At 42.6% G+C, this 27,990-nt stretch overlaps 5 protein-coding genes, 4 long non-coding RNA genes and 5 other non-coding genes across 17 annotated transcripts; 10 read left to right on the top strand and 4 right to left on the bottom strand.

Annotated features, from left to right (window-relative positions):
* Positions 1–615: 615 nt before the first annotated feature.
* On the bottom strand, positions 616–2,882 carry LOC115628578 (cryptochrome-2). Of its 2 annotated transcripts, none has more exons than XM_030524762.1 (2): positions 2,106–2,882; positions 616–2,048 (listed from the first exon to the last, which is right to left on the bottom strand). In XM_030524762.1, the coding sequence occupies exons 1-2, from the start codon at positions 2,767–2,769 to the stop codon at positions 1,087–1,089; spliced, it is 1,626 nt and encodes a 541-aa protein (XP_030380622.1). In that variant the 5' UTR covers positions 2,770–2,882; the 3' UTR covers positions 616–1,086. The 2 variants fall into 2 exon arrangements, with proteins under 2 accessions (XP_030380622.1, XP_030380621.1); XM_030524761.1 differs by having other exon boundaries at positions 625–2,048; positions 2,103–2,880.
* Positions 2,883–3,515: 633 nt separating this feature from the next.
* LOC115628581 lies at positions 3,516–7,098 on the top strand. 3 transcript variants are annotated; one of them, XR_003995811.1, is made up of 8 exons: positions 3,516–3,530; positions 5,619–5,704; positions 5,761–5,815; positions 5,886–5,971; positions 6,153–6,238; positions 6,415–6,500; positions 6,673–6,758; positions 6,931–7,098. It is a non-coding gene; the product is annotated as an uncharacterized LOC115628581 (long non-coding RNA). The 3 variants fall into 3 exon arrangements; XR_003995809.1 differs by lacking the exons at positions 3,516–3,530; positions 5,761–5,815 and adding an exon at positions 5,357–5,446; XR_003995810.1 differs by lacking the exons at positions 3,516–3,530; positions 5,761–5,815; positions 6,153–6,238 and adding an exon at positions 5,357–5,446.
* Positions 3,650–4,924, top strand: LOC115628579 (sperm-associated antigen 7). Its single transcript, XM_030524763.1, has one exon. It carries the CDS (start codon positions 3,828–3,830, stop codon positions 4,572–4,574), a length of 747 nt encoding a protein of 248 aa, XP_030380623.1. The 5' UTR covers positions 3,650–3,827; the 3' UTR covers positions 4,575–4,924.
* LOC115628632 lies at positions 5,740–5,814 on the top strand. Its single transcript, XR_003995822.1, has one exon. It is a non-coding gene; the product is annotated as a small nucleolar RNA Me28S-Cm2645 (small nucleolar RNA).
* Positions 6,007–6,081, top strand: LOC115628631. Its single transcript, XR_003995821.1, has one exon. It is a non-coding gene; the product is annotated as a small nucleolar RNA Me28S-Cm2645 (small nucleolar RNA).
* LOC115628628 lies at positions 6,278–6,351 on the top strand. The gene has a single exon (XR_003995818.1). It is a non-coding gene; the product is annotated as a small nucleolar RNA Me28S-Cm2645 (small nucleolar RNA).
* Positions 6,535–6,609, top strand: LOC115628627. The gene has a single exon (XR_003995817.1). It is a non-coding gene; the product is annotated as a small nucleolar RNA Me28S-Cm2645 (small nucleolar RNA).
* LOC115628626 lies at positions 6,793–6,867 on the top strand. The gene has a single exon (XR_003995816.1). It is a non-coding gene; the product is annotated as a small nucleolar RNA Me28S-Cm2645 (small nucleolar RNA).
* A 346-nt stretch (positions 7,099–7,444) lies between the features above and the next one.
* On the top strand, positions 7,445–8,145 carry LOC115628580 (transmembrane protein 230). The gene is made up of 2 exons (XM_030524764.1): positions 7,445–7,717; positions 7,778–8,145. Exons 1-2 carry the CDS (start codon positions 7,508–7,510, stop codon positions 7,970–7,972), a joined length of 405 nt encoding a protein of 134 aa, XP_030380624.1. The 5' UTR covers positions 7,445–7,507; the 3' UTR covers positions 7,973–8,145.
* Positions 8,146–8,431: 286 nt separating this feature from the next.
* Positions 8,432–14,557, bottom strand: LOC115628577 (protein brunelleschi). The gene is made up of 10 exons (XM_030524760.1): positions 14,012–14,557; positions 13,125–13,949; positions 12,221–13,068; positions 11,916–12,159; positions 11,208–11,764; positions 10,522–11,006; positions 10,034–10,227; positions 9,766–9,957; positions 9,497–9,704; positions 8,432–9,163 (listed from the first exon to the last, which is right to left on the bottom strand). The coding sequence occupies exons 1-10, from the start codon at positions 14,202–14,204 to the stop codon at positions 8,851–8,853; spliced, it is 4,059 nt and encodes a 1,352-aa protein (XP_030380620.1). The 5' UTR covers positions 14,205–14,557; the 3' UTR covers positions 8,432–8,850.
* A 498-nt stretch (positions 14,558–15,055) lies between these two features.
* On the bottom strand, positions 15,056–16,409 carry LOC115628585. Its single transcript, XR_003995812.1, has 2 exons — positions 16,163–16,409; positions 15,056–16,104 (listed from the first exon to the last, which is right to left on the bottom strand). It is a non-coding gene; the product is annotated as an uncharacterized LOC115628585 (long non-coding RNA).
* A 5,691-nt stretch (positions 16,410–22,100) lies between these two features.
* Positions 22,101–22,902, top strand: LOC115628534. Its single transcript, XR_003995806.1, has 4 exons — positions 22,101–22,220; positions 22,281–22,358; positions 22,419–22,574; positions 22,656–22,902. It is a non-coding gene; the product is annotated as an uncharacterized LOC115628534 (long non-coding RNA).
* A 455-nt stretch (positions 22,903–23,357) lies between these two features.
* Positions 23,358–24,547, bottom strand: LOC115628533. Its single transcript, XR_003995805.1, has 2 exons — positions 24,305–24,547; positions 23,358–24,246 (listed from the first exon to the last, which is right to left on the bottom strand). It is a non-coding gene; the product is annotated as an uncharacterized LOC115628533 (long non-coding RNA).
* Positions 24,548–24,696: 149 nt separating this feature from the next.
* LOC115628532 (eEF1A lysine and N-terminal methyltransferase homolog) lies at positions 24,697–27,302 on the top strand. The gene is made up of 9 exons (XM_030524696.1): positions 24,697–24,782; positions 24,860–24,982; positions 25,070–25,187; positions 25,243–25,361; positions 25,423–25,636; positions 25,694–26,312; positions 26,370–26,562; positions 26,618–26,757; positions 26,820–27,302. Exons 1-9 carry the CDS (start codon positions 24,697–24,699, stop codon positions 27,227–27,229), a joined length of 2,022 nt encoding a protein of 673 aa, XP_030380556.1. The 3' UTR covers positions 27,230–27,302.
* Positions 27,303–27,990: the final 688 nt, after the last annotated feature.

The raw sequence follows: 27,990 nt of genomic DNA, 5'->3' as shown, positions 1-27,990 counted from the left end.
AACAATAACGAAATTGTGAAAAAAAAAATTCTTTTGATGGATTAAACGTACCTTTAAAACAAATAGTAAGGCAATGTCCTAAAACCATAACAAATAGGGCAGATATATGTATATGTATGTACTTCTAGATATATCCATACATACTTCCTAAGACTCTTGGTTTGTGTATAAGTATGTGTGCAGTACACAGTTGAGCCAAAGCAACAATAACAACAACAGCTGCTGGCAAGCTAGGGCAGAGATTACATTTACTGGTATACTTTCCTTTTAAAATGGCCTATCACGATGAAACTTTGCCTGTGCAATCTCGAACCCACAGAAAATATTATGCACTTCATTGGCACATGTCCAATTCCTGTTATTTAATCCTGTTGTTACAGGCTTTGGTCAAATATACTGTATTAATTACTCAATTTGAATTCAATTTTGTATTTGTTTGAAAATTCACCTAAAATGACAAGGGTATACGGTTTTGGTGGAATAAGTTTGTAGTATCCAAAAGGATATATTGTATGTACATGCATGAATCCAATTTACATTTATATCAGTTTAATAATACCTCTCATTCACAAAGAAAATGACATAGATTCGATATTATTTGAATAGCTTTTGGTACAAAAACTATTTTATTTATAAAGATATTGCAATCAAATTGAATATGGGGAATGAAACTTCTGAATTCGATTTCTGTGCAAATGATATCCATGAAAAAAAGCCAAGATGCAGTGTGTGTTCGGTAGCTATCATTGGCAGGTTCGTAAGATATACATATGTATACGCCAACTCTGCTTGGTAATACGGAACATTATTGACGAGCCAAGGCCAAAACCATCGTTGATGCAGCTTAAGGTTTTTTCCATAATGGACTTTTATGGCCGAGGCAAACAAATGGCGTCGACCAGCGCAATTAAAAACGTAATGGTCGATGGGCATATAAACATCGGTACATATGTATCTATACATGTACATATGTGTGGAGGTACAAGAGAAGTAGAATAACTTCATCTTATTCAAAATTGTATGTATGTACATATTTATGTTGTAGATGTACGAATGAAGTAAAATTGCCTTCATCTTATTCAAAATTTATGCAACATTTTTAATGCGCTTGCTTTTGGCTGAAGTTCCCACGGCGCGTGCCTTCCGTTTGCCTGTGCTGATCTGCTCCTGTTCGTCCTCCTCGTCCTCCATTTTCCCCGTACGCACTTGCCGATTTACTTTATAGGCCGCGCTCATGCGTTTAATATTCTCTTTGTGCACCACATCATGATTAACAATTCGATGAGGATAATCTTCCCCTAGCACACAGCCGTATTCTCTTTGCGCGCTCAAAGTTGCCTTCCAGGGTTCGTAGATGCAGCCTGATGGATATTTCGCCAATTCCGGCACATATTTGCGTATATAGTCGCCCGAGGGATCAGTTTTCTTGCCAAACGCCACTGGGCTATAGACGCGAAAGTATTGATGAAAGAAAGCAGAGGCTGAAAGCCACATCCAGTTGCCAGCGTTTAGTGCCCAGTCCTGGTCGAGTAGTAGCTGCTCAAAGACTCGTTGGCCCTCCTCCCAGCTTATCCATAAATCGCCTCGCGTCAGAAAGCACGCGACCGCATGTCGTGCCAAGTGATGTATCCAACCCTCTTGCCGCAACTGACGCATTATCGCATCAATGAATGGATAACCAGTGCGTCCGTGAGTCCATGCCTCCAGGTGCTCTGGTTTCTCTTGCCAGGGGATTTGCAATGAATAGGCATTACCCAACATTCGGTCAAAATTAGGATCAGCTGCAGCAACCGTATAGTAAAACTCTCGCCACATAAGCTGTCCAATGAGCGATACAGGTGGCTTGGAATGCTTTGGTTGCCTGGCCAGAATTTCCCTCAGTCGCTTATGCAGCACCCGAGAACTGAGGCAGCCAAACTTTAAATACGGGCTTAACACCGTGGTACTAGGTTCCAGCGAATTAGGTGCTGTCTTAGGCTTCTCGAAATTCGCAACCCAAAGCTCATCGCCTAGAGAGTCGGCCATGCGTCTCAACGCCTCCGTTTCTCCTGCATTCCAAAAAAATCAGACTAAATCGTTTTGAGGATACTCCTTAAACTTACCACCTGCAAACTTGTTGACTCCTAGCTCCTCGGGTCGTTTGACAAGCTCCTCAAGAGTGGGACAGTCGTATACATTAGCATCTTCTAATTCAAGCTCGTCTGCTGGCGGTTTCATATTCATTGTTAATACTTTAGGTCGCTCCAGCACAGCCGGTATTTTTAACTGATCTACAATGCTAAGAAATTTTTGGTATGTTATTGGCGCTTTGCCAAGATTTTTAGCTATGACCACTTCCGGATTGTAGATCGTATGGGAGCAGTGGATGTCTACTTTTACATCTGCAGTCCGTGCCAATTTCTGCACCGATGCATCGCGTTGTTGTGCGTAAGTCTCTATGTCAGATTCAAAGGTTAACAGCTCCACCTGCCAGCGCTTAAAGAGTTGAGGAAAAACTTCAATTGGCTTGCCGCGCACCACATACAGTCGCGACTTCAACTGACGCAATTGCTTGTCTAGATCAGCCAGAGTCTGTTGAAGAAAACGCCAGCGATTGGCACCGATTTGCATCCAATCCAAGATTCCCGGATCAAGTATAAAGATTGGTCGCACGTAGAACTTCTCTGGAGAAGCTCGAGCAGTTGAAAAAACACGCTCCAGAGCAGGATTGTCGTGCACACGAAGTCCTTTGCGGAACCAATGAACTAAGGTACGACGTTGTGATTCCATATTTAAGATCACCACGTGATAATGACAGTAACGGTTGTTGCTTTGTTTTTTTCTCACCAATTGGTAATTTATAATATGTGGAGTGCATTACTGCGCCTGCATGCATATGCGTCAAATTGGCAACTCGTAGTTAGCAACGATTTTGAAACAGCGGACGGAACAATACTCATTTTTTGTTTTTAATTCTCTTAACAGAGTATAGTTTGTGTTGGTTGAGTCCGTTTGACAAAATGACCATGAACTATATTTCAAAATTGCATTTGATATATTTGAAAATATTTAAATATCCATAACATACGCGATATATGTATGTATGTACTTTCAAAGGTACCTTCTTATGTATGTACTTATATATATCGAATAAAAGGGAATAGTTGCTTCTATCATTTCTCAAATTCTCATATATGGCACGTGTGGATTTCCCTAAAACTCTGTTCTATATTTTTTGTTTTCAATTTCAAGCACTGAAAGAAAATTATTTCCTCTCATTTGGTGAACCGTGCATGTTTGGAGATCTCTTAAATTTTTAGATATTTTAAAATATTTTTTGCAAATTAAATCCATATTCCAAATGTATCCATGTATCCAAATGTATTTTAATATTTTCAAACGTAAAATAATTTAAAATAAAAATTTCCGTTTGCTTACATTCCGTAGTTCCCAAAGGGTGTTTGCTATCGTTTTTATCTCACACATATCCTGCAAGTTATGTGTACACACTGATCAGCTGACTGTTCATGTCAACTTGATAAAAAATAATGGTAAGTCAGCTGCTGCAAGTGCGTAGAAATGCCGAAACGTAATTTTCATGCAGGTTGGCATTTTTAAAGAGATTTTGGTGCCCAGGCACCACATTAAATTAAACTGATTAATTTAGAAAATTTAGCAACAAATTGACGTCCGCAGCTTATGCTTTGCGGTTAGTACAATGATTTAACAATTCAGTTCATTGCTTGCACTGCAACAACAAACTTTTTTTCTGCGGGGCGCAGGAAAAAGGTTTTAAACAAATCAGTAAAAACCTGCACCAGTGCACTTAACTACACAAACACCAAAAAATGGATTTACTTGACTCAATACTCAATTCAATGGATGCGCCGCCTGCAACTAATGAACAACAAAAGACGCTGATCAAAAAGCAGCGCGAGATGATGGAGCGCATGCAAAACAAACAGAAAGAGGAGCTTCTGAGGTTTCGAAAATATGTAGAAGAGCGAATGGGACGCTTTTCTAAGGATGATCGCACCTATCTAGAGTTCCAGCCATTGGATAAGGTGCATCGCTCAGTCATACACGAGATAGCAGAGAATGGCGGCTTCATTGCCATGAGTTTTGGTCGCGAAGATGTGGACCGCCATTCGGTGGTGTACAAAAAAGAACACGCACCCAGCGAGGATGAGGTGACAGCTCGCCGAAATGGTGACGGCTGGAACGAGGACATTGCCAAAGAATATGCCGAGCGCCGAAGGGAGCGCTTGGAAACAGAGCAAAGCAATAAACGAACAGTAGCACCATTGGCAGCAGAAGGTGCAGCAGAAGCTGCGGATGTGAAGCCAACGACCAACTACAAAGCAAAATATGCACACTTGATTGGCGAATCGGCTGCACTGCAAGCGGCACGCAAAACAGAAACCAACCAAAGCTATGGATTTGTCCCCAGTAAGAACAAGAAAGACTTGCGGTCGATTGAGCAAACTCTAGCCGACATACAGGCCAAAAAGCGTTTGAAACTTCAACAGCAGCAGGAGGCGCTGGCTGTAGAAACAGAGCAGCCACAAACTGAGCATTGCACTGAACAACAATAATAGTATAGACATTTTTGTAAAGAAACTTGAAGACTATAATTTGTTGGAATTGAAGTTGTTGTGTGCGATAAGGATATTGGACTGCCATATATTGGAGTGCGCGAAGTGTAAAAATTATAATTGACTCTCAATTTTTTTTAATTATCCGAAAAATAGTTAACAGGAAAAGGACAAATTCATTACCCAATATGTACTATAAGCAATACGAACTTCGCATACGAATAGGTGCAAAGCAATGCAGGAATATGAAGTTTTATCACACGCAGTCCAATCCGCAATATATAAATACATATATGTATAAATAATTTGTATATATGTAGCTTCAATAAAGTACAAAGTTTTGAAAATTAGAGGGGCAACTTTTCCCGTTACCGCCATATGCACACACTGGTATTAAAATGTACGTTTACATCATGTACAAAAAAAAGACAATTCACTATGAATGGCCAAAAAAGAAGAAGATAATTTTTCAGAAACTAGCCGAGATACATAAGAAAAAACGGCAATGTATATCGATGGTTGTTTCAAATTGCCGATGCGTAGTTTATAATTTAAAATTTGTTTTCATACGACTACACGAAAACTTAAAAAGTTATACCAAAAATTACCTTAGTCTTTTCATTAACAATTCCATGACCAGCAGAACTTGCCTTTTGCGGGATACTATAAATGTAATTTACAAATAAAATCGCCGATGCATCTCACAAGAAATCAGAAAACATCGATATATTGTGTGTAAAACATTGCATCGATGTTTTTGTACATCCCTAGAAACAAGTCGCACGTGTTCGCTATAAGTTAGACGGAAACAGGCATGTTTTGTTCATTACGCCAACCCGGGGATGTTGCCCTAAACCCCAATTTAAGAATTGGTAAGAATTAAAATAGACTTAATTGCGCACCCATATATTGTATGAGGATACTAAGATAGGGACAGCTTATGTCTATGAATGATTTATCGAATTTTCTGACACCTATGTACTAGTGATATTTCGAAACCATTTCGAGCTGCAACTAATTTCTAAATCTTCTCCATTTTTACAGATCAAAATTCTTGAGAGAAAATGTGACTATATCTTGATCTTGGGAGAAATTTCAAAAATGCATATGGAGCCACATCTAAACTGATGGTAAGAATTAAAATAGATTTAATTTCACACCTATATATTGTATGATGATACTTAAGATAGGGACAACTGATGCCTATGAATGATTTATCAAATTTTCTGACACCTACATATGTATGTACTAGTGATATTCCGAAACCATTTCGAGCTGCAACTAATTTCTGAATCTTCACCATTTTTACAGATCAAAATTCTTGAGAGAAAATGTGACTATATCTTGATCTTGGGAGAAATTTCAAAAATGCATATCGAGCCACATCTAAACTGATGGTAAGAATTAAAATAGATTTAATTTCACACCTATATATTGTATGATGATACTTAAGATAGGGACAACTGATGCCTATGAATGATTTATCAAATTTTCTGACACCTACATATGTATGTACTAGTGATATTCCGAAACCATTTCGAGCTGCAACTAATTTCTGAATCTTCACCATTTTTACAGATCAAAATTCTTGAGAGAAAATGTGACTATATCTTGATCTTGGGAGAAATTTCAAAAATGCATATCGAGCCACATCTAAACTGATGGTAAGAATTAAAATAGCTTTAATTTCACACCTATGTATATATTGTATGAGGATACTAAGATAGGGACAACTGATGTCTATGAATGATTTATCGAATTTTCTGACACCTATGTACTAGTGACATTTCGAAACCATTTCGAACTGAAACTAATTTCTGAATCTTCTCCATTTTTACAGATCAAAATTCTTGAGAGAAAAACAGACTATATCTTGATCTTGGGAGCAATTTCATAAATGCATATGGAGCCACATCTAAACTGATGGTAAGAATTAAAATAGCTTTAATTTCACACTATATATTGTATGAGGATACTTAAGATAGGGACAACTGATGCCTATGAATGATTTATCGAATTTTCTGACACCTATGTACTAGTGATATTTCGAAACCATTTCGAGCTTCAACTAATTTCTGAATCTTCGCCATTTATACAGATCAAAATTCTTGAAAGAAAATGTGACTATATCTTGATCTTGGGAGAAATTTCAAAAATGCATATGGAGCCACATCTAAACTGATGGTAAAATTAAAATAGATTTAATTTCACACCTATATATTGTATGATGATACTTAAGATAGGGACAACTGATGTCTATGAAAGATTTATCGAATTTTCTGACACCTATGTACTAGTGACATTTTGAAACCATTTCGAGCTTCAACTAATTTCAGAATCTTCGCCATTTATACAGATCAATAATCTCAATGGTGCAATGCAGCGTACAACAAAGGCGAATGTAAGAAAGAAAAAGCATTAAACATCCTATACACTACATAGATATGGTGACTTAGACTTATTTATAATTATGTAATTGTTTTTCCACAAGTGATATTTTTAATAAATTTATTTATTTATGAAATGGGTGTAATTTTACAAGTATTTTTGTATGGTTGTGCATTGACATATATATGTATGCATGAACGATATATATTTGCACTAGTTCAAAGTATTTCGAGATGAAGATTTATAAGAACATCGGGCTCATAAACGTATTCAAATATGCAGAAGTTCTTAAAGAAAGTTGATGCACCGTGCTTTCTATAAGAGTTGAGTTCATTTAAAATAACAGCTTCTACCATTTCAGTGCTGGAAAATGCTGAAACATAGAAACATTTCAAACAGCTGTTCTTTATGGCCATGTTTTAGTTATCCCACACTTGTTATAACATTTTATTTGCAATATACAAAAACAGTATTTAGATGTATAATTAATTAAGCAAATAGCCGCAGTCTTTTTCACGGAAACCAAATCGATAAACGAGTTATATATGCTGCCCATGAAATCCAATTCTCGCCGCCGACAAAATGCCGTCAGTGCAGGCGCTGCTGGCGATAAAATTGACGGTTACAATAAAGTAGTTGGTGCTACCGAAACAGATGGATTTATTGATGAGCAATGGAGCAATGTAACCCCGGAGATAGAGGTGACACCTTGGAAAACAATAGTTATAATACTCACATTGTTCATTGCCGGAACGGTAAGAATTCATTAAATGAAGCACAACATTCACTTCCATTTGTTTTTGTTCTATATTTAGATTTGCATTGGATGTGCGGCCTTGGAGTGGTTCACTGATATGAACGGGGAAAGGGAGAGTAACGACCGCATTTTAGCAATGAGCGTAATTGGGTCTTTGATGATTATACCGGGCGGTTACTACTTCTATATTTTATCCTGCATTTTGCTACATAAAAGTGGCTACACTATGGACGATATTCGTCGATTGGGATAAATGCCACACAGGATGTATTAGTATGTACATTTTTGTAAAAATATTTTTGAGGATTTTTTTTCTTTAGTATATTTGAATTTTGTGTACCAAATGTTGTATACAATGCATACATAAGTATCTATATGTACAGAAATTGCATTTCCCAAAAACATATATGGATTGCACAAAGCTGCAAATCGAAGATCTCCATAACTAATAAAGAGAGATATAAAATCTCTATAATTAAAAAATGTTCCTTTGCATTGATGATAATTAGGCTTATATTATTATTACCCTTTGCACAACGGTGTACTAAATTAGGGCGAATGAATATAACCAATTCTTGAAATGGTGCTACCAAATATGACATTTACATCCAGCAAATGCTCGTGTCCTAACGTTAGGGGTCATCGTGATAGAAGGTCAATTCTAAAGTTATAGTCCAGTTACTATACATATAAGCACCAGACAAAAGCTCGATTGACGGTATATGATTTTTATTATTTGTATCTAATTAATTTTAATTTATTAAAATACATTTTTTTGAAGTGGCTGTTGAGTTTCTAAGAGTCGGGCCCGCACGACTCCATTTCTGTTTTAATACAGTAAATGCCTGCTGCATTTTGTATATATATGTATATATATATATTATGGCGATTTTCTCAATATATAAAGCATTATAACATCATTTTGAGCTTAATAATACACATACACACATAATGTAGCTTATATTTAAAACCATTGCTTTTCATTTTGCCATAAAGTTAAGTTTACATATATATATACATATGCATTTGGTTATTCCACTGCTATTGAAATATGCTATAAATGGATAAGTATTTACAACAGCTTGTTACATACACATTAATACAACAACATTTAACTATAGACATTAACAATTACTGCTGCTCAACAACGGTCACCTCAATAGGTGGTATAAATTTCCACACATGAGTCTGCTGTTCGTCATAGCTAGACTCCAACATTATGTTTAGATGTGGCTGTTGAGATGACGCCAACGTTTCTAATTGACCTAAATTAGTGGCGCCTGGACAAGAACGTGTTAGTAATGCTGCGTCATTTGTTGCGTTTGTAGATATCTGCGGTCTGCTGACGCATTCAATGCTCGTCTTGAAGCGTCCAGGCGTAAAGAATATCACAGAGCAGATGTGCTGCGTTTGCTCATGCTTCTCTAAAATCGGTATGGAAATTCTGCAAATTAAAAAAAGTTAATAGTTTTAAAGTAATGGTTAAATAGCACAAGTAGTAGTAGTCGAATATTTCCCTTAAGAATCTTGCAAAAAAAACAGGCAATGTAACAAATTTCTTTAAAGATTCCAAATCATCACTTACGTTGCTGTTTTAATTACTCTACATACCATTACATATATGTAGGTGTATTATTGAATTTTTCCCCTTCTAACTTTAACAAAAAGCTTAAACTGAAGCTCTTTAAATGTATAAATATATAAATCTCCAGCATATCGCGTTCTATTTACTATATACTTTACATTGGGAAGTAGAACAAACACTTTTTACACTTACATATTTGGTCCAGATATAGCCACCCGTGTCTCCAGATTATAGTTCTCAATGCCATTCAAATAATCTTGATAAAACTTGATGGTGAGCTCCAGGTTAGTCAATGGCTGCAGCGACTGATTGCACAATTTTATGCTCAACATGGAGTGTTGACCCACTACACAAACCACTTCACCATGCTGCTGCACGGGGGTATCTTGAAAGCTAATGACTGAGGGTGGGACTTACATTTAGTAAGAAAATACGCTATAGATATACATATATATACATACACCATTGTAATGGCGATACGGTGGTCAGATCAATCATGGCCTGAGTCAGCACAATGCCCCGCAATGAGGCAATACCTTGAATATCGGTGCCGGTCAAGAGCCAATTTATTTTGACACGCTCCGCTATGTGGGTCGAGCACAATTTGCTAAGCGCATCACTAAAGGAAAGCAACTGGGTACGAAAACAAAGCTCTGTTTGAAAGAAATGTGTTGTTAAAGAAAACCGATTTACATCAATATACATACATATATGGTACTATCAACTTACCACGCTCCATATTCTCAGCATACTCAGCTGCGCGTGCCGCACACACTTGTTCCAGCGAACAACGATCCACAGGGATTGGCACGCGACAGCTTTCTTTAGCCTCGATGAGTATATTTTTATTATGCGTGTAGTTGAGCGACATTTCTTGAGCGGTAAGATTAGAAATATCCAGAACTAAATAGAATTGCGATGCGCTGCAAAAAATAATGTATATTCCAAATATGAGATTTGGTTGCGATATTATAATACAATAATACTATACTTCACCGATATATGATATAGTGCATCGATTTTACAAAAACTTCGAGATATATTACAAAATTTTGTTTAGTGCTTAGTGACTTTATGACTGTTTCCACAAAAATTCAGGTCGTAGTTAGTTTTTAATAAACTGCGTATGGGAAACTTTTGGGTCCCTAGTTGTTATGGCTCACACGATTTCGGGGCTCATTCAAGATTACTAGATTTACATCCATTTCTTTACTTACATCTCTGCAGGTAGCACATCCCAACTGGTTATTTGCGCACTCGGTAATAGCTCCAAATTGAATGACACCGCACACTGGCGACAGTAGCCCGCAGTCAAGGCCTCGCCGCCAGAGTATTTGATCCGCAACTGTGCCTCAATATGTTGTGTATATTGTGAGCCAATGCTTGGAGGGCCCGTTCCACTTGCTGGCTGTAGACTTAATGTTGCCAGAGAGTGCTGAGCTGCGGACATGGTGGAACGAAAACTGGCACATTGTGGGTCAATACGACGATGCTGAGGTGAACTAACACGCGAGGGTAAGCTGGCATGACCCGATGTGGACAAGTTTGAGGAGTAATGCGTTAGTGAACTGGGGCCATATTCTCCCCCACCGGCAGCAGTGGAATGTAGCGAAGCGGCTGGTATTGGACACACGAAATCAGCCTCAGCATATATGTGCACCACAAAACTAATCGATGCTAACGGCGCTATAGGAAGTTTGTCCTAAAATTAGATTTTTTGTATTATCGTGCTAAGAGTACATTATCTTCGTCTGCACCCTTCATTGTGTCTTACAACCAAAAAGCCTTGGTTCAAGTTTCATCTCGATAGTTCTAAAACTGTGGCCTTGGATGACAAGACATAAAATCCAATCAATAAAGGCGAAGACGAAGATACTTCTTTAAATCGTTTTAACTCACTAACCTGCAAATCCTTTTCATCAATTCGAAAGATTTTCTTTTGCACCTCCTGATCGACATTGGAATTTATGTTGAGCTCGAAATGCTCTACTTGCAGTGTGCTGCTCTCATTGGTAATGGTTATGGTGCAACTAGCCGATTCACCATTGTAAAGTGTCAAACTGGCCGAGGTCACAACAATATCAGCACTATTCATGTTACTAAATGTTGCCGTTTGGGGCAACGATGTCTTTACATCAATGCGCGGCAGTGCGGGTATAACATCAACTAAAAAGTTTGGCGGAAAACTGCGTCCGCGCATATGCTTGAGTCTGCAATTAGATTTCACCCCCAATGTGTGTGTGCTATAGCCTTGGAGATCGAGCTGTCCAGTCTCAATCGGCGTACCATGCAGCGACACATTTGTTGGCACATGCGGTTGTAATATTATAGTCTGTGGCAATGATTCGAACACAACTCCATTGGTAAGCAGGCGCATGTCCGTGATGATCAATTCGAAAGGCAATGGATTGCGCAAGCGCACGCTAACTTCACTGAGGTCGTTTTGCACCCAATGGAACGCTGGGAAAGAGAAAAATAACAAATATATACATATGTATGAATGTATGTTAAAAGCATAAACACTTCAACATTTAACTCTCAATAGCAAAAGAAATACTTTTAATTTGAATGAAGTATTTCTAAATGTCCAACATTGTTTGATTGTAATTACCAATTTTATTCTTCTCCTTTTTTTTGTCCCTTCTATCCAAGGAATTAAGGTGTATGGGCGTAAACAAAAATGGACCGCTATCGGCTTTGGCAATCTTTATTCGCTGCGGTCGCAAATGCGCGGGCAAATCTTTGACCTGCAGCTCCATGCAGTAGGGTAAATCTGTAAGATTGGCGGGTGGTATCACAGTCCCGTTCTCCAGCACTAGCGGCACAGGCGAGCCTTCACATTGCGCGCTTAAGTTCTGCATTACACATGTATAGGGATTAACTTGTGTATTATTTGCTTATTAATTGCAAACTCACCTGCAGTTGTACAGCCATTTCGCTTTGCTCCGTTGATGACATGTTATCCCATTGCGTCTGCAACAAAAACGTCATGTGTCGCGTGGCCAAAGCTGAATGTCCCAAACGACGCGCCGCTGTTATCAGACTCTGCACCAAATCAATTTGCAATGCGGGCCAACCAGCTGCATTTTCGAGCACCTCCAGGGGATCGAGTGAAAGTAAATACCCCGTGAAGCTGCACAACATCAGGCGGTAGCTTTGATTCCAGTCGGGTGCCTGGCTTCCCTGTTGAACATGCTTTAGTGCCGCCAAACGTTGAAAGAATGCGGCCTTGCGTTGATAGCCTATTTGCTGATAGAGTTCCGTAATAATCTCGAAACGCTTGACACGCTCGGCCTCCGTCATGCTAAGGTTTATATAGAGAATATTTTGCAGAAACATGGCCACATCTAATGGACGATTCTGTTCAATGCAAACGCGTGTGGCTTTTAGAGCCGCCTCCGTTTCAATGATGGCCGCATGTCGATACTTGCTATAATTAATTATTGCCTTTCGATAATAGTTTGTAATCTCCTCCGCTTTGAGTATATTGCCTGGTAGTTCCCCATTGCGCTGTTGATGTCCAAAGGTAGCCGCCGATATGGTCGATGTTGAGGATGAGGATGTGGTCGGGGTGCCTGATGCAGATGAATTTGTAGTCAATATGGAAGATACTGATGAGCAGGAAGATGAATTGGATGTGATGCGTGTGTCCGCAACATTGTTGAGCATATTGTTGCTGATATTGTTGGCATCGGGAGTGTTTACTTTTTTAGTTGCATCGCTGGCCCTCCATTTTTCCGACATATTACGCAACGGTGAGGTGCCTGTGACCAGCATAAAGAACTAAAATCCCCTTTACACAGAAGAAATAAAAGCTTACCCGCTTCCTGCAGCGATGCATTCCGATGCAGTGTCTCCATCTCATGTAGTTGTGGATATAAGAGCATGGCCGAGGCAGAACATAACCCCTCTTCGCAAGCGCCAACCCACAACGAGTCACCCACAGAGCGCAGAGTTTCGTTGGCATTGTGGTATAAGCTCAGAGAGTCCTCCACCAAACCCGCTTGTAGTGACAAATCCGCCAAGTTTTTCATCACCCGACCTACGCAGCGTTTCCGATTATTGCGCGACTCCATGTCCAGACCGACAAAGTCACGTTTCTCGAAGGGCGCCAACAACAAACTGACTTTATCAGGTTTTTCCCTTGCGCGCTCCAAGCGACGGGATTCTAGCACCCAAAAAAGTGCATTTACAAAGTCACATATGCGCGGTTCGAGATCTGCACAGCTGTCCTGCTCACGATAAAAAAACGCCTGCGCCTTGAAATTCGATGGCGTTGTGTATTCATCTTGCAGGCGCGGCTTGGTTGGTGTCGAAACATCGTTACAGTGTTCGCCAATTGTCTCCAGCTCTTGTTGTTGCGCGTGAGCGTTTACAGTACCATCAACACCATCAGTATGATTTGACGCATCCGCTTCGGGGCCAACAAATATGGCACGAGTTTCGTACAAAGTGCTGCCATAGCGGACCTTAAGCGACTCGTGCTGACGACACAGCTCATTGAGCTCCGTTTGATTCTCAAACTTTCCAATCGTGATTAGACCCAGCACCCGTCGATGACTTTGAAAATCACCCCAGTCGTTGTGTTCCACTGGGTGATCATGTATATAGCGAACCCACACTGAACGCGTTGCGCCGCTTGAATCTATAACAGATCACAGAATTTTAAGTGAAAGTTTTCTTTATAACGATCCAATCCACACATACCATTTACTTTGATATTGTTGACACGTCGCACTTTTTCGAACGCACGCTGCAATGTGCGTGGCTTTGACGGCCCCACGCCCCGTAGCAGCACTAAAAGGCAGCCGTGATGTAGTGCCGTCTGCTCATAGTCTGGACGTGACATTACGGGCTCCACGCTACCATGGGACAGCATCAGTCCTACCGCGGCACGCATTTACAGAATTCCAATACCAAGGTATTAATTCACATTTCCCGTTCGCCGCTCCTTTATGGTAATCCCACAGAACATCAGTCTCCAGCACTTTGCCTGCTTTTGTGTCAATAAATATCCATTGTTTTCCGTGAATTCTAAAGGCAACGACTGCACGTAGGGAGCACACCACCCCTTTTCAGGCTGATGCTTTCACTACTACGAAGACAGTGATTTCACTTGAAACCGTCAGTGCAATGGCTGCTGTCTGTAACTCAAACGTTGGTGCACCCCAAATGCATGGGTAGTAAAATAAATTAAATTGAAGTATTATATAAATAAAGAAACCAACACAAAAACAGACAAGATAACTTTTTCAGTAAAGTGTCGTCCAATCAGTGCGCTTATTGTAGTTGGCAACGCGAGTTTTTTTTTGGAAACTGGTAACGCTGACGGTATTGCCACATTGGTCAGTTGCAGGTGCATTGCAATAAAGTGGCCACGCCAATGAACTTGGTGCGTTTATTCTTTTAAGTTTGTTTGTTATGTCCGCCTTTGCCAGTGCATCCCCTGTCGTTACGCCGGCTAGCCATCGGCTCAGGGTCAGATTCGACCGCGACAGGGGTGCGGCAGACCAACAATGAATTTATATTTTTTTATCAAACACACCTACTCATATTGTCGGCTGAGGGACGCCTGTGGAATTTGGGTGGAGTTGTGGCTACTTTGGTGTCATGTAGCCGCGTGGCCCTCCCTACCTTGAGCCGGTTTTGGCATTTTGTTGCCGGCTCCCTTCAACATGCTTGCTTTGGTTTCCCTTCTGCTCCGGGACTTTAGTCACCCCATCTCACCCCATAAATGGATTCTACTCCAGACTCATTTTCAAATTTTAAATTTTATTACAATAAAAATATATTCGGGTATTTAGGCCATTGAGTTTTGGGACGCTGCAGTTTGTTGGCTCTTTGTGCCTATTTATCTTATTCGATTTTCGAACCTCCTAACCTACCTATACTCGAGTATGTGGTTATGAGGGGTGTAATGATATGTAATGACAAGGAGATAAACAAAAAAAAAAAACTGCGCCGCTCCAATACACATTCCAACCTCTTTTGCTTATATTAGACTTTATACATTTTCTTTTACTTTTCTTTTTTTTTTATGTTCTTTTTTCTTAAGTATACATTTGAATTTTTGTTTACAATATGGTTACTTGTTTGGTGTTGTGTTTCTGTTTAATGTTTTATATTATGTTGTGAATGGTTTGGGCTATGTGTGTAACAGAAAATTGTTAATTGTTTTGTGTGTTGTTTTTTTGTTTTGTATTTTACATTATGTGGCTATGGGCGTGTGTGTATTACAATATGGTTAAATGTTTGGGTGTTGTGTTTCTGTTTAATGTTTTATATTATGTTGTGAATGGTTTGGGCTATGTGTGTAACAGAAAATTGTTAATTGTTTTGTGTGTTGTTTTTTTGTTTTGTATTTTACATTATGTGGCTATGGGATGAATGTGAGTCTGAGTGCTATGGAAATTCGGTGTGTGTTTGAATATGGTGTATGTGAACATGTATGGAGTGTATATAAAGGAGTGTGTGGTGTATATAAAATTTTGTGTTCTATGTTTGAGCGGAATATGTGTGAGTATTTAGTTGAATTTTGTGTTATATGCTGCACTGGTGTATGTGAGATGGCTATGTATATGTATGTAGGGTGTATATAAAATTTTGGTTCTATGTTTGAGCGGAATGTGTGTGAATATTTAGTATTTTAATGTTGAAGGGTACTTAGCCCAGACTTCCAGTTGCATGGAAATTGGCCTGACTTCCGCTAGGGCCGAGGTCCGGCCTAAGACCCAGTACTGCCGGTCGGTGCTGACCCGCGCACAGCGCACTTCCCAGAACGCCCGCAGTTACTGCTACTCCTATTACATATAGTAAGAAATTAGTCACTGGCACACTGGCCCCTTTTTAGACCCTTACCTCTGCCTATGAAGCCTCGCTGGTGTATATCCCAACCCTCCTGTCGTCACTCCGGTGTTTGAATATTGTCTTCCGCTTATTTTGTCTCTTTTTTTGTTTTTTCCCGCAATAGCACGTGTCTCTCGCTCACTGTCCACAATTGATTTTTCTTCTTCCCTAAGGCCACGACTTGCCATTCCCCCGGAATTGCTATTTTACCCACTTTGCAACCCTCCTAATTGGTAGCACTGGTCCTCACCCCTCACGCACGAGTACTTGTTATCGGCCCGCTCCAGCTGCCAATCGCGCGAGTTGCCACTCCTTTTGTCCGACGACATTTGTGGTTTCCCAATACTGCCGCGCCGCACATAACACCACACTCCGGTTTTATTTTGGTGCCAAACGGAAGAAACGGGAGTGAGAAGCGCCGCGGTTCTTTCTCTGCCCAACGTAGGCCACCGCCCACACCCTGAGATGGGTCTCTCGGTCTACCGACGAACAAAGCCGGGCCTTAGCTATTGCTTTAAATCTTTGGCGTGGAAGACTCCCAACCGACGCCCGTGCATGTCCTCCAACTCGTACAGGCTGTTGCCCACGCTGCTCCGGACACGGCATTTCACATACTTGTGGCACAGCTTCGCGTTCACGTTGTCCTTAAAACGACTGAGGACAAAGTTTCGCCTGTAAATCTCCTGGCCAGGTACGTACGCTACCATCCTCGCACGCTTATCGTATTGCCGTTTCGCCTTTTCATATGCCAGGTGGACACTCTGCTGTACCTCATCCCGCACTGCCTTCTGCTGATCCGATCTGGGCAACATGCGCAATTCCGCATCCTCCAGCGCCCCCAACTTGCGTGCCAGCTTGTAATCCTTCCCGCTGGTGAACATGTGCTGCCCAAACAAAACGAAATACGGGGACGTGCCGATGCTGCCATGGATAGCACTGCGTGCTGCACACTGCACGTCCGAGAGCTTCTCGTCCCACTTCGTGTGGTCGCCCTGTACATATGTCCTGATGGCCGCTAACACTGTCTGGTTCACGCGTTCCGCCGCATTCGCCTGTGGGGCATAGTTCGCCGTGCGTACGTGGGTGATGCTCAGCCCCTGCAGGAACCCCGTAAATTGGTTGGCCACAAATTGCTTACCGTTGTCGGTATGGACGGTTTCTGGGACTCCAAATGCCGAAAACACCTCCTCCTGCAGAAACCGGACCACTGCCGCCGCTGTTGCTTTTGGCATCGCTCGCAACCACACGAATTTGGACAGATGGTCAAGAACAACCAGAATGGTGGTATTCCCTCTCCTGGACCTCGGATACGGCCCTAGAAAATCCAGATGCAGCCTCTGCATTGGTCGGAGCGATACGGTTTCGGCGCCCATTACCGGCCTCGCTAATTGCGTGCTGTGCTTTGTTGCTTTGCACGTTTCACAGCCGGCAACGTACCTCCTCACCTGTGCCACCATCCCGGGCCAGAAAAAAAACTGCCTGAGCCGTTCTATGGTCCTCTTCATGCCCCCATGCATAGCCGCGTCGCTCTCATGGGCCTGCTGTATAAGGGCTGCGGACACAGGACGCGGTACCCAGAGCTTCCAGGAAAATTCCTCTCGCTCGGGCCGCGTGAACTGCGCCCGCTTATACAACAGCCCATCCTCCACGCGTAAATCCGGAAATAGCTCCGCGTTCTCCCGCACTTGCTTCAGCCGCTCGGTATACTCCGCACCTTCGAACTCGGTTGTCTCGAAATCAAAAAAATCAACTTCCTCCAGTTCGAAAGGCCGTGAGAGGGTATCGGCTACAATATTTTCCTTGCCTTTCCGATGCTCAATATTAAAGTCGAACCTCTGCAGGGCCAACGACCACCGCGCTAATCGACCGTCCAACTCCTTCAATGACATCAGCCACCGCAGGCTGGCGTGATCAGTCACCACCTTAAACGGCATCAATTCAACGTACGGCCGGAATCTTTCGACCGCTTTTACTGCAGCCAGGCATTCCTTCTCGGTGACACTATAGCTCAGCTGAGCGCCCCGAAGCTTCGCTGAAAAAAAAGCTATCGGCCTTTCGGCCCCGTCTGCATCGAGTTGGAACAAAACCGCTCCTATGCCCGCTTGGCTCGCGTCACATTGGATCACGAACGGCTTCCGAAAGTCTGGATGCACCAACACTGGCGCGCAGGTGAGTGCCCCTTTCAACTCCTGAAATGCCGCAACCGCTTCGCCCGATAATTGGAACTTTCCTTTCCCTTTCAGGCAGTCCGTTAACGGCGCGGAAATCGTGGAAAAATTCCGAATGAAACGCCTATACCAGCCAGCGGTCCCCAAGAATCGGCGGAGCTGCTTTGCGCTGGTCGGCAAGGAAATCGCCCGAATCGCCTCGACCTTCTCTGGATCCGTCCGCAACGCACCATCGCCAACCACAAACCCCAGATACTTCAAGTACTTGTAGCAGAACTTGGATTTTTTTAAGGAAATCGTCAAATTGGCTACTTTCAAAGCACTTGCCACGTCCAGCAGCACCTTGCAATGATCCTCAAACGTTCTGGATATTATGAGAAGGTCGTCCAGGTACACGAATACATGGCTTCTCAAACGCTGGGGAATCACCTTATCCATCACCCGGCAAAGGCGCTGCGCCGCATTGCACAACCCGAACGGCATGGCCTTAAATTGATACAGTGGCCTTCCTGGTATCGTAAACGCGGTGTACTGCCGGCTTTCCTGATCCAGTTCGATCTGCCAAAAAGCATGCTTTAGATCCAGGCTGCTGATGTAAATGGTATCCTCCACTCGGCTCAAGATCGACTCAATGCTCTGGAGTGGGTAAGCATCCTTCACCGTGAGCTGATTTAGCTTTCTCGCGTCTAAGCACAACCGGTTCTTTCCAGGCTTCCTCACCAAAGTCACTCGGTTGCTCCATGGACTCTCACTTGGCTCGATAACCCCTAGCCGAAGCATCTCGTCGACTTCTGCAAACAATAGCGCCTGCACTGCCGGCGACACGGGATAAAAACGCTCTTTCACTGGCAGTGCCCCCTCCGTCAACTGAATGTGGTGCTGCTCCACTGGCGTCCTACCCAGACCGTGCTCCTCGAAGGATCTGAATTGGGCCACGACTCGCTGTAACTTCTCCTGTTGCCACGCCTCTAAATCGTGTGGCTCCGTTGGCGTACTCTTTCCTAAGCGCTCCTCCTCCAACTCAGCCACGTGCTGTCCTTCGTCCACAGCCGGGATCACATTCGGAGCCAAACCGAACCTGCGCCAAAAATCCACGCCCAGATAAAGCGGTTGGCACAACGACGGGCAAACGTGGAATACCATTTCCGACTCTGTTCCGTTATACCTAACGCGCGCCATCACGCTGCCAATAATGCAATGTGGCGCGCCGCCGGCTGTCCTTACCGCGGATTTGTTTTCGCGTACCACCAAACCTAGTTTTCGGACCGACTCTATGGCACCACTTCCCAGCAAGCTCACCGACGCCCCGGTATCCAACAGACCGGTAAATTCTCTGCCTTCAATCGCTACCGTAGCATATGGGCGGCTGTCGGAACGACATGCAGAATTCACCGCGGCACACACCGCCTGGCGTTTCTGTCGGCGTTCGCGGTGTCTCCTACGCGCCCGCAAGGATGTCTTCGACGCCCCTCTCGCATCCGGTTCGTGCTGGCTACCAAATATGCGGTTCCTGGCTACTTCATAGTCGCGCTGACGCTGCTCCAAGGGTTTCCGCTGCGACCATACTTTCTTCGGTGGGACTGCCTGGTTGACTTTATATATCTGTGAGTAAATATGACTAACGGTACTATCCTTATCGCTACTAATTCCTATCCTAACTACTGTATCATCGGAGGTACGCGTTTCACCGTCTACCGAGAGTGCGACTCCTCCGGCTGCGTCGGACTCCTCTCCGAGTTTCCCGGACGGCATTTCGGGCATCTTGGCAGCACCACGCCTGGCTGTCCGCATTTGAAACAAAACATATTGCGCACCGCCGACTCGCAATCGAAATATGTATGCCCTGGTTGTGCACAATTCCAACACTTGAGATTCGAGCGGCTCCCACCAGTTTCATGTGGCCTATATACCGCCTCCAAATGCTCCAGTTGGCCGCCTTGTGTACCTTCTGCTACCACGTCCAGCTCGTGTACTCGATGCTGCTCTCGCTGCTGCCCGTAGTTGGTACTGGCTGAGGGCCGCGCCCAACGCGTTGCCAGCATCTTTTCGGCGTCTTGGCACTCCTCTCTCAGCTTCTGCAGATTAGTTATATTCATCGGATAGATGACCCTAGACACGGTGTCTTTAATATTTGTCTTTATCACCTTAATAAGGTCATAATCCGAAAATGGACACACCAACCGAGAACGCAACACCAGCATCGCCTGAATATACTCTTCTATGCTCTCGCCATGCCGCTGCTTCCGCTCCCTCAGCTCCTGCTCTCGTTCAAACTCCGATCTTCGAGTCTGAAATTGCTGCTGCAGCCCATATCGGAGATTCGGCCAGTCCGGCACGCCCGAGGTACGTATGTACATCCAATACCAATCTTTCGCTCTCCCGTTCACCAGGCAGTGGAAGTCTCGCAACACGTCGGCCCAGGGCACCTGATACAAGGACTGCAAATGCTCCAATCGAAATATAAACTCTGCCACCGGCATTCCTTTGGTTTCGCCATCAAATACAAGGCCCCACTTTCTGATGTGGACGACGTCGGGCCGGGAGTCTCCCATCGTGGTTCGCCTTAATGGCCTGTGCACGTCAGGGCCCAAATCGCGCATCCACGGATCGGCTGAGAACTGCCGCTGCTCCACATGTGCCCGCTGTTCTGCCTCTAAAGTTCGGTTGTCGACGAACAGGTGAGTCGGTGCTGCAGCTGCTGGTCTACTACTTACAAAATCTCTTTCTTTCTCTGCCGGCTCGTACCCGCCTAAGGCTGGCCGCTGCATTTGCGCGTGAGCTCGCTCTGGCCTGCCCACCGGCGCCTGTGCTACAGACGGAGGCGCGCTATGCGTTCTCTCCTGCCTCAGCGCTGCCACTGCCTCATTAATCTCGCGCATGAACGACAGCATGCTGGCCTGCATCGTCTCTCGAATGGCCTCTACTTCTGACGACAACGATGCGCGATACGTCTCGTGGGCCTGTGCTAATGCCACGTTGATCGCTGACCGAATTTCGCTTGGCAGCGCAGACTCGGCTCTGCCACCCTGCTCTTCACCGCCATAGTCACGCGCGCGTGCGCCGGTTGTTGCTCCGGAACTGTTCGGAAATTCATCCCCGAATCCTCGGAACGCTGCCTCGTTTACACTCGGCGGCGATGCGTCATCATGGAGTGCTTCTGCTGGCTTGCCCGCCTCACTCAATCCTACGTGAGGAGGAGAGTCCAAGTGAACCAATGGCCTATTTCTAATAAACTCCTGACTCCGCCTGACCTTCCGGGTAACATTCGGGTCAAGATTCATTTCTCAGTACCTTGTTAATCCAAACCAAAAAAAAACCACTGCTAGTACTCGGATCCGTACCCGCCGATTATAATATCAAAAAAAACTATATCTATATTATAAACGAGCAAACTCCGAATAAATAAATAGATCGGTCCACTCGTATGTATGTGTTTTCTTAAATGATAAGCGGGGATAATATCCTTAGCTAAGTACCCGTTGGATTATTTAATCCAATCAAATGCTTATGTATATATATATAGGAATACCATCAAACACACAACCAAAAAAAAGAATAAATAAATAAGAATAAATAAATAAGAATAAATAAATAAGAATAAATAAATAAGAATAAATAAATGAGAATAAATAAATGAGAATAAATAAATGTATACCAAAAGACTTAACAAAAAAAATACTAAGTGAAAAAAATTACTCCAAAAAAAAACAAACTAACGATAAGTTGAACTTCAAATTCCCGCCCTATGCACAGACCTGCTAATCTGTGCCAAAATACCCTGTCGATACTTATTAATATCGATGGTTCAGCCCAGGAACAGCTGTGCTTGACCGGGACCATTCACAATGGACTCCCCGTCTATTGATAATTTATTTGCTGCTACGCAAATAAATAAATAAAAGGTAATTAATACACTAACTGACAATAGCATAAATCAAAACAATCTTTCTTTACTCTCACAGGCTCAACACTAGACATGTAAGGGTGAGATGAGGATCCTCAGTATGACGCTGCACCACGGCACGCAGTCACTGTAGAAGGTAAACAACCAAAACAAACACATATGTATCGCACGCTTTACACCACCCAATTTCTTCCAGGCGCCTACTAAAAACTCAAATCTTGCTCGGGCTATGGCGAATTGCTGCTCCTATGCTCTGATACGTAGGGCAACGATGCTCCTTCCGCTTGGGACAGGACATGGACCTACTACGCAACCATTCATAAGAACTACCAAACAACCACAAAAAAAAACGGTAACTAACACAAAAAAAACATAAGGCAACTATACTATTCTTTACTTAACACCTGACAGACATTACTCTCTATCTTTCCAGCCTCAGAGCACCCTGTAGGGCAACAATGAGTGGGCACCAAGACTCCTCACGGACCTGCTACACTCGCTCCTTCGCTGCGCCTATTCTGCTGGTTACCAACCTACACCGCGCTGTAAGAAAGATGCAACTGCGGCAACGATGGGCTGAGCCCTAGTGAAGCTCACCCACGGACCTGGCAGTTGCACCGTTTCCCGCCGGCTCAGGGGCCGCCAGCAGCTATTGCTGTTGAAATTTACATGTAAACCTAAATAAAGAATACAAATCAACACAAAAAACAAACAACAAGACTCTGGCTTTTAACTTCGCTTCGAACTGGGGCAACATTTGCTAAAATGTAGACCCAGGTGTATTTATATTGGGCGCCATCTTGTTATGTCCGCCTTTGCCAGTGCATCCCCTGTCGTTACGCCGGCTAGCCATCGGCTCAGGGTCAGATTCGACCGCGACAGGGGTGCGGCAGACCAACAATGAATTTATATTTTTTTATCAAACACACCTACTCATATTGTCGGCTGAGGGACGCCTGTGGAATTTGGGTGGAGTTGTGGCTACTTTGGTGTCATGTAGCCGCGTGGCCCTCCCTACCTTGAGCCGGTTTTGGCATTTTGTTGCCGGCTCCCTTCAACATGCTTGCTTTGGTTTCCCTTCTGCTCCGGGACTTTAGTCACCCCATCTCACCCCATAAATGGATTCTACTCCAGACTCATTTTCAAATTTTAAATTTTATTACAATAAAAATATATTCGGGTATTTAGGCCATTGAGTTTTGGGACGCTGCAGTTTGTTGGCTCTTTGTGCCTATTTATCTTATTCGATTTTCGAACCTCCTAACCTACCTATACTCGAGTATGTGGTTATGAGGGGTGTAATGATATGTAATGACAAGGAGATAAACAAAAAAAAAAAACTGCGCCGCTCCAATACACATTCCAACCTCTTTTGCTTATATTAGACTTTATACATTTTCTTTTACTTTTCTTTTTTTTTTATGTTCTTTTTTCTTAAGTATACATTTGAATTTTTGTTTACAATATGGTTACTTGTTTGGTGTTGTGTTTCTGTTTAATGTTTTATATTATGTTGTGAATGGTTTGGGCTATGTGTGTAACAGAAAATTGTTAATTGTTTTGTGTGTTGTTTTTTTGTTTTGTATTTTACATTATGTGGCTATGGGATGAATGTGAGTCTGAGTGCTATGGAAATTCGGTGTGTGTTTGAATATGGTGTATGTGAACATGTATGGAGTGTATATAAAGGAGTGTGTGGTGTATATAAAATTTTGTGTTCTATGTTTGAGCGGAATATGTGTGAGTATTTAGTTGAATTTTGTGTTATATGCTGCACTGGTGTATGTGAGATGGCTATGTATATGTATGTAGGGTGTATATACAATTTTGGTTCTATGTTTGAGCGGAATGTGTGTGAATATTTAGTATTTTAATGTTGAAGGGTACTTAGCCCAGACTTCCAGTTGCATGGAAATTGGCCTGACTTCCGCTAGGGCCGAGGTCCGGCCTAAGACCCAGTACTGCCGGTCGGTGCTGACCCGCGCACAGCGCACTTCCCAGAACGCCCGCAGTTACTGCTACTCCTATTACATATAGTAAGAAATTAGTCACTGGCACACTGGCCCCTTTTTAGACCCTTACCTCTGCCTATGAAGCCTCGCTGGTGTATATCCCAACCCTCCTGTCGTCACTCCGGTGTTTGAATATTGTCTTCCGCTTATTTTGTCTCTTTTTTTGTTTTTTCCCGCAATAGCACGTGTCTCTCGCTCACTGTCCACAATTGATTTTTCTTCTTCCCTAAGGCCACGACTTGCCATTCCCCCGGAATTGCTATTTTACCCACTTTGCAACCCTCCTAATTGGTAGCACTGGTCCTCACCCCTCACGCACGAGTACTTGTTATCGGCCCGCTCCAGCTGCCAATCGCGCGAGTTGCCACTCCTTTTGTCCGACGACATTTGTGGTTTCCCAATACTGCCGCGCCGCACATAACATGTTTTAAGTTAAGCATTAGTAGAATTCAATTTTTAACAATGAACTTGCTTCCAAAAACTCGCGAGGAGTTTGGCAAAACAGACTATTGGAACGATTTCTTCAAAAAGCGCGGCGAATTCGAGTGGTGAGTGCTCCTATACCATCACCGCACATTTCCGTCAACAAATGGCACATTTATAATGTGATAACTTGTTTTGTAAGGTATGGCGAATACTTGGAGCTCTGCGATCACATTCATAAATATGTAAAGCCTGCAGACAAGGTCCTGATGTTGGGCTGCGGCAATTCCAAACTATCAATGGACATGTATGACGCCGGCTTTTGGTGTGTGTCGAAGTTTGATCAAACGCGGAAGCACTTGAAGTATTACAGTTATTATACATATGTAATTATAATGTTTTTTATATACAGCGATATTACCAATATTGATATCTCACCTGTTGCTGTCAAAAAGATGCTCGAAGTTAATATGCGCAAGCGCGCTGACATGAAATTCTTGCAAATGGATGCGACGGCCATGACCTTTGAGGTAATCTTCCATTTTCATTTGTTTTTAAATCAAAAATATATTGTTATTTTCTTAGGATGAGACATTTTCTGTCGAGCTGGACAAGGGGACACTGGATGCACTCTTTGTAGACGACTCAGATGCAACCAAAGCCATTGTAGAGCGCTACTTTAAAGAGATTCTACGGACCATGCGGTAGACGAATAATCAGAGATCTATTCTATTACGTATTAATATAATCTAGCTCTTCTAACAGGAATGGAGGTCGTTATGTGTGTGTATCATTGCTGCAGGAGCACATTATAAAATATCTGGTCGAGTACTTACCACAACATGGTTGCATGCTACGCATTGTACACTGCTCTGATTTGGATAGGGTGCACAAAAATAAAAACGGCGACGATGCCTTAACAATGCCGGTTTTTATAGTGGTTGCAACGAAATTTAAAAGTCACAGCCTTCCCATGCAGGTAAAAGGATAGCAAACCACAATCACATTTTTGTTTTAACCTATCACTCTCTTTCAGATTCTAGAATTTAGTCTTGACAATGACAAAATGCAACGTCTTGGAAGCGCCTCTGAGCTTATCAGTGCTGTCGATTCAGTTCAAAAAGTTGCTTTGGTTTGCAATGGCCTTGTGCGCTCAAACATTGCGGGTCACAACGAGGTAACGATGGACTTGCACAGACCCTCTGAGGAGACACCCCGCTACACCCTGCACATATTAGATCAACCGCCAGCCCGTGGATTGGGCAAATATGCAGCTTTTATAGTTCCACAAGGGCGAGAAATCGAATGGTTTTTTGCCACACCCGCCGGACGCAAGAAACTTCAAGCTTCAGCGAAGTTTCAACGCTTGGCAGTTGTTACACTACATCGTGATCAGATATACAGCTCGTTGGATGAGGTGAAAAAGGAGCTAGCCGAAAGCATACGACATTTGGCGCCAGCAGGACTGGTCGAACAAATACCATATTTATCGTTAGGAGCCGATGTGGGCAAACGTGAGACGTTGATTAGTGGCTTCTCTAACATATCTGGCGATTTTCGCATCGAGGAAGTGGAGTCCAATGGCAAAACCCTTCGTCGTTTAATATTTCTCAACAATCAATTTGTGGTGCAGTCCGAGGCGTTGGTCAAAACAGGTAAGCGTCATAAATTATGCCTAAGTAACCTTTCATTAAATATGTGATGTGCTTTAGTTACGCTCAAAAGTAAAAAGGAGCGGAAGAAGATTGATTTTGGATATTTGGCCTGCCAGCATCACGTTTTCATGTCTGTTGGCGTGCAGTTGGCTACCACGTTAAGAAACCCAAAGAAAGATATGCAGAAAGATGTTTTGGTGATTGGATTGGGTGGCGGTGGCTTGTGCAGTTTTTTACATGCGGCATTACCGTAAGTATAAGATATACTCTACGGAGCTAATTTTTATATTCATACATCTGCACAGGCAAACACGCATTACTGCTGTTGAAATCGATCCTATCATGCTAGAGGTTGCTGAACAATATTTCGATCTAAAGCAAGATAAACGCCTTCATGTCGTTATAGATGATGGTTTGGAGTTTGTGAAGCGTTGTTGCGATGAAGGTAACGGATTTACATTAAATTTGTATGTATTTTGTATTTCTAAAATGTAAATTCTGTTGTAGACATTCACTTCGATGCTGTTCTGTTTGACGTTGACAGCAAGGATCTATCCCTTGGCATGAGCTGTCCGCCGAAAAGTTTTATAGCCGATAATATATTGCAGCACATTTCACAGATTATTGGACCAAGGGGTTTATTCATGCTAAATCTTGTGTGTCGAGATGAAAATTTGCGTACAGAGGCGCTGAAGAATATTAAGGAAGTGTTCTCAGCAGTTTGTTGTTATAAGCTGGATGAGGACATCAATGAGATTGTCTACTGTGCAAACGACGAAAGGTGCAAAACCATCGATCAGTGGAAAAAACAAATGGGCACTGCTGGTCGTGGTCTAAACGCTGTTATCAAAGAACACAAACTCGCCACAGAAGATGTGCTGGAAGTAGCCGACTTTTTGGGCGAATTAAAAATTTAGTATGTAATACTCAGTTGTATATTGAACAGTTAAATAATAAAAACGGACGACATAAGAGTGTGTATGATAGTCATGGAGCATAAAATATTTGTTTGAATCTAAGCTTACGTACGTATCTTTTTAAACCCTGTACCCAGAGGGAAAAAATGTATACTTGTTTAGTCCGGATGAATTAGCACAGAAAATGATGCGTGGCAGACCCCACAAAGTGTAAATGTTCTTGATCATTGTCAAATCACAGAAAGTATAAGAGCTGAAATAACCAATCTCAGTATGCAGGTTTTCCTGGGTTCGAAAATGTAGTAAAAGTAATTTCCCATAGCTGCCGTACATCGTTCCTGATCAGCATGACAAGTCGAGTCGATCTGGCCCTGAATCTCAGAAGCTATAAAGGCCAGGTATATTATGTTTGTACGCGGTATGAATTTTTTCTGATGCACCCCCACTCCTCTGGTTTTGTGTTACCGGGTTCAAGGTATTTAAGAGTTAGACAGTTCAACACTAACATTCCTTTCTTGTTGTTATTTTTTGAAGTGGGTATTTAATTATCCGGCACACACAATGGTAGCATTATATTCTTGCCCACAATAGTTAAAAAACGTTGAATCAATCGTTTTTAATTTTAATAGCAATGGCATGGGTATAAATAATATCTTAACTAAAAAATACATTGTTTTATTATTTGTTTTAAATTATTTATTATTTGTTTTAAATAAGTTTAATTGCAGTTGATAAGATATAATATAAACTAAGCTTTAAAC

Source organism: Scaptodrosophila lebanonensis, unplaced genomic scaffold (genome assembly GCF_003285725.1).
Source record: "Scaptodrosophila lebanonensis strain 11010-0011.00,11010-0021.00 unplaced genomic scaffold, SlebRS2 tig00000118-arrow-arrow-pilon, whole genome shotgun sequence".
NCBI classification, from domain to species: Eukaryota; Metazoa; Arthropoda; class Insecta; order Diptera; family Drosophilidae; genus Scaptodrosophila; species Scaptodrosophila lebanonensis.
The sequence above is the reverse complement of the archived record's forward strand: the minus strand, read 5'-3'. Positions and strand labels throughout refer to the sequence as shown.

Coding starts and splice junctions, on each gene's coding strand:
- LOC115628578 (XM_030524761.1), bottom strand. CDS start 2,769: ATGGAATCACAACGTCGTACCTTAGTTCATTGGTTCCGCAAAGGACTT. Junction 2,049..2,102: donor AGTCAACAAGTTTGCAGGTG/GTAAGTTTAAGG, acceptor TTTGGAATGCAG/GAGAAACGGAGGCGTTGAGA.
- LOC115628532 (XM_030524696.1), top strand. CDS start 24,697: ATGAACTTGCTTCCAAAAACTCGCGAGGAGTTTGGCAAAACAGACTAT. Junction 25,362..25,422: donor GAGATTCTACGGACCATGCG/GTAGACGAATAA, acceptor CTCTTCTAACAG/GAATGGAGGTCGTTATGTGT. Junction 25,637..25,693: donor GTCACAGCCTTCCCATGCAG/GTAAAAGGATAG, acceptor ACTCTCTTTCAG/ATTCTAGAATTTAGTCTTGA.
- LOC115628579 (XM_030524763.1), top strand. CDS start 3,828: ATGGATTTACTTGACTCAATACTCAATTCAATGGATGCGCCGCCTGCA.
- LOC115628577 (XM_030524760.1), bottom strand. CDS start 14,204: ATGCGTGCCGCGGTAGGACTGATGCTGTCCCATGGTAGCGTGGAGCCC. Junction 13,950..14,011: donor CAACAATATCAAAGTAAATG/GTATGTGTGGAT, acceptor GATCTGTTATAG/ATTCAAGCGGCGCAACGCGT. Junction 9,164..9,496: donor GCTATATCTGGACCAAATAT/GTAAGTGTAAAA, acceptor TTTAATTTGCAG/AATTTCCATACCGATTTTAG.
- LOC115628580 (XM_030524764.1), top strand. CDS start 7,508: ATGCTGCCCATGAAATCCAATTCTCGCCGCCGACAAAATGCCGTCAGT. Junction 7,718..7,777: donor CATTGTTCATTGCCGGAACG/GTAAGAATTCAT, acceptor TTCTATATTTAG/ATTTGCATTGGATGTGCGGC.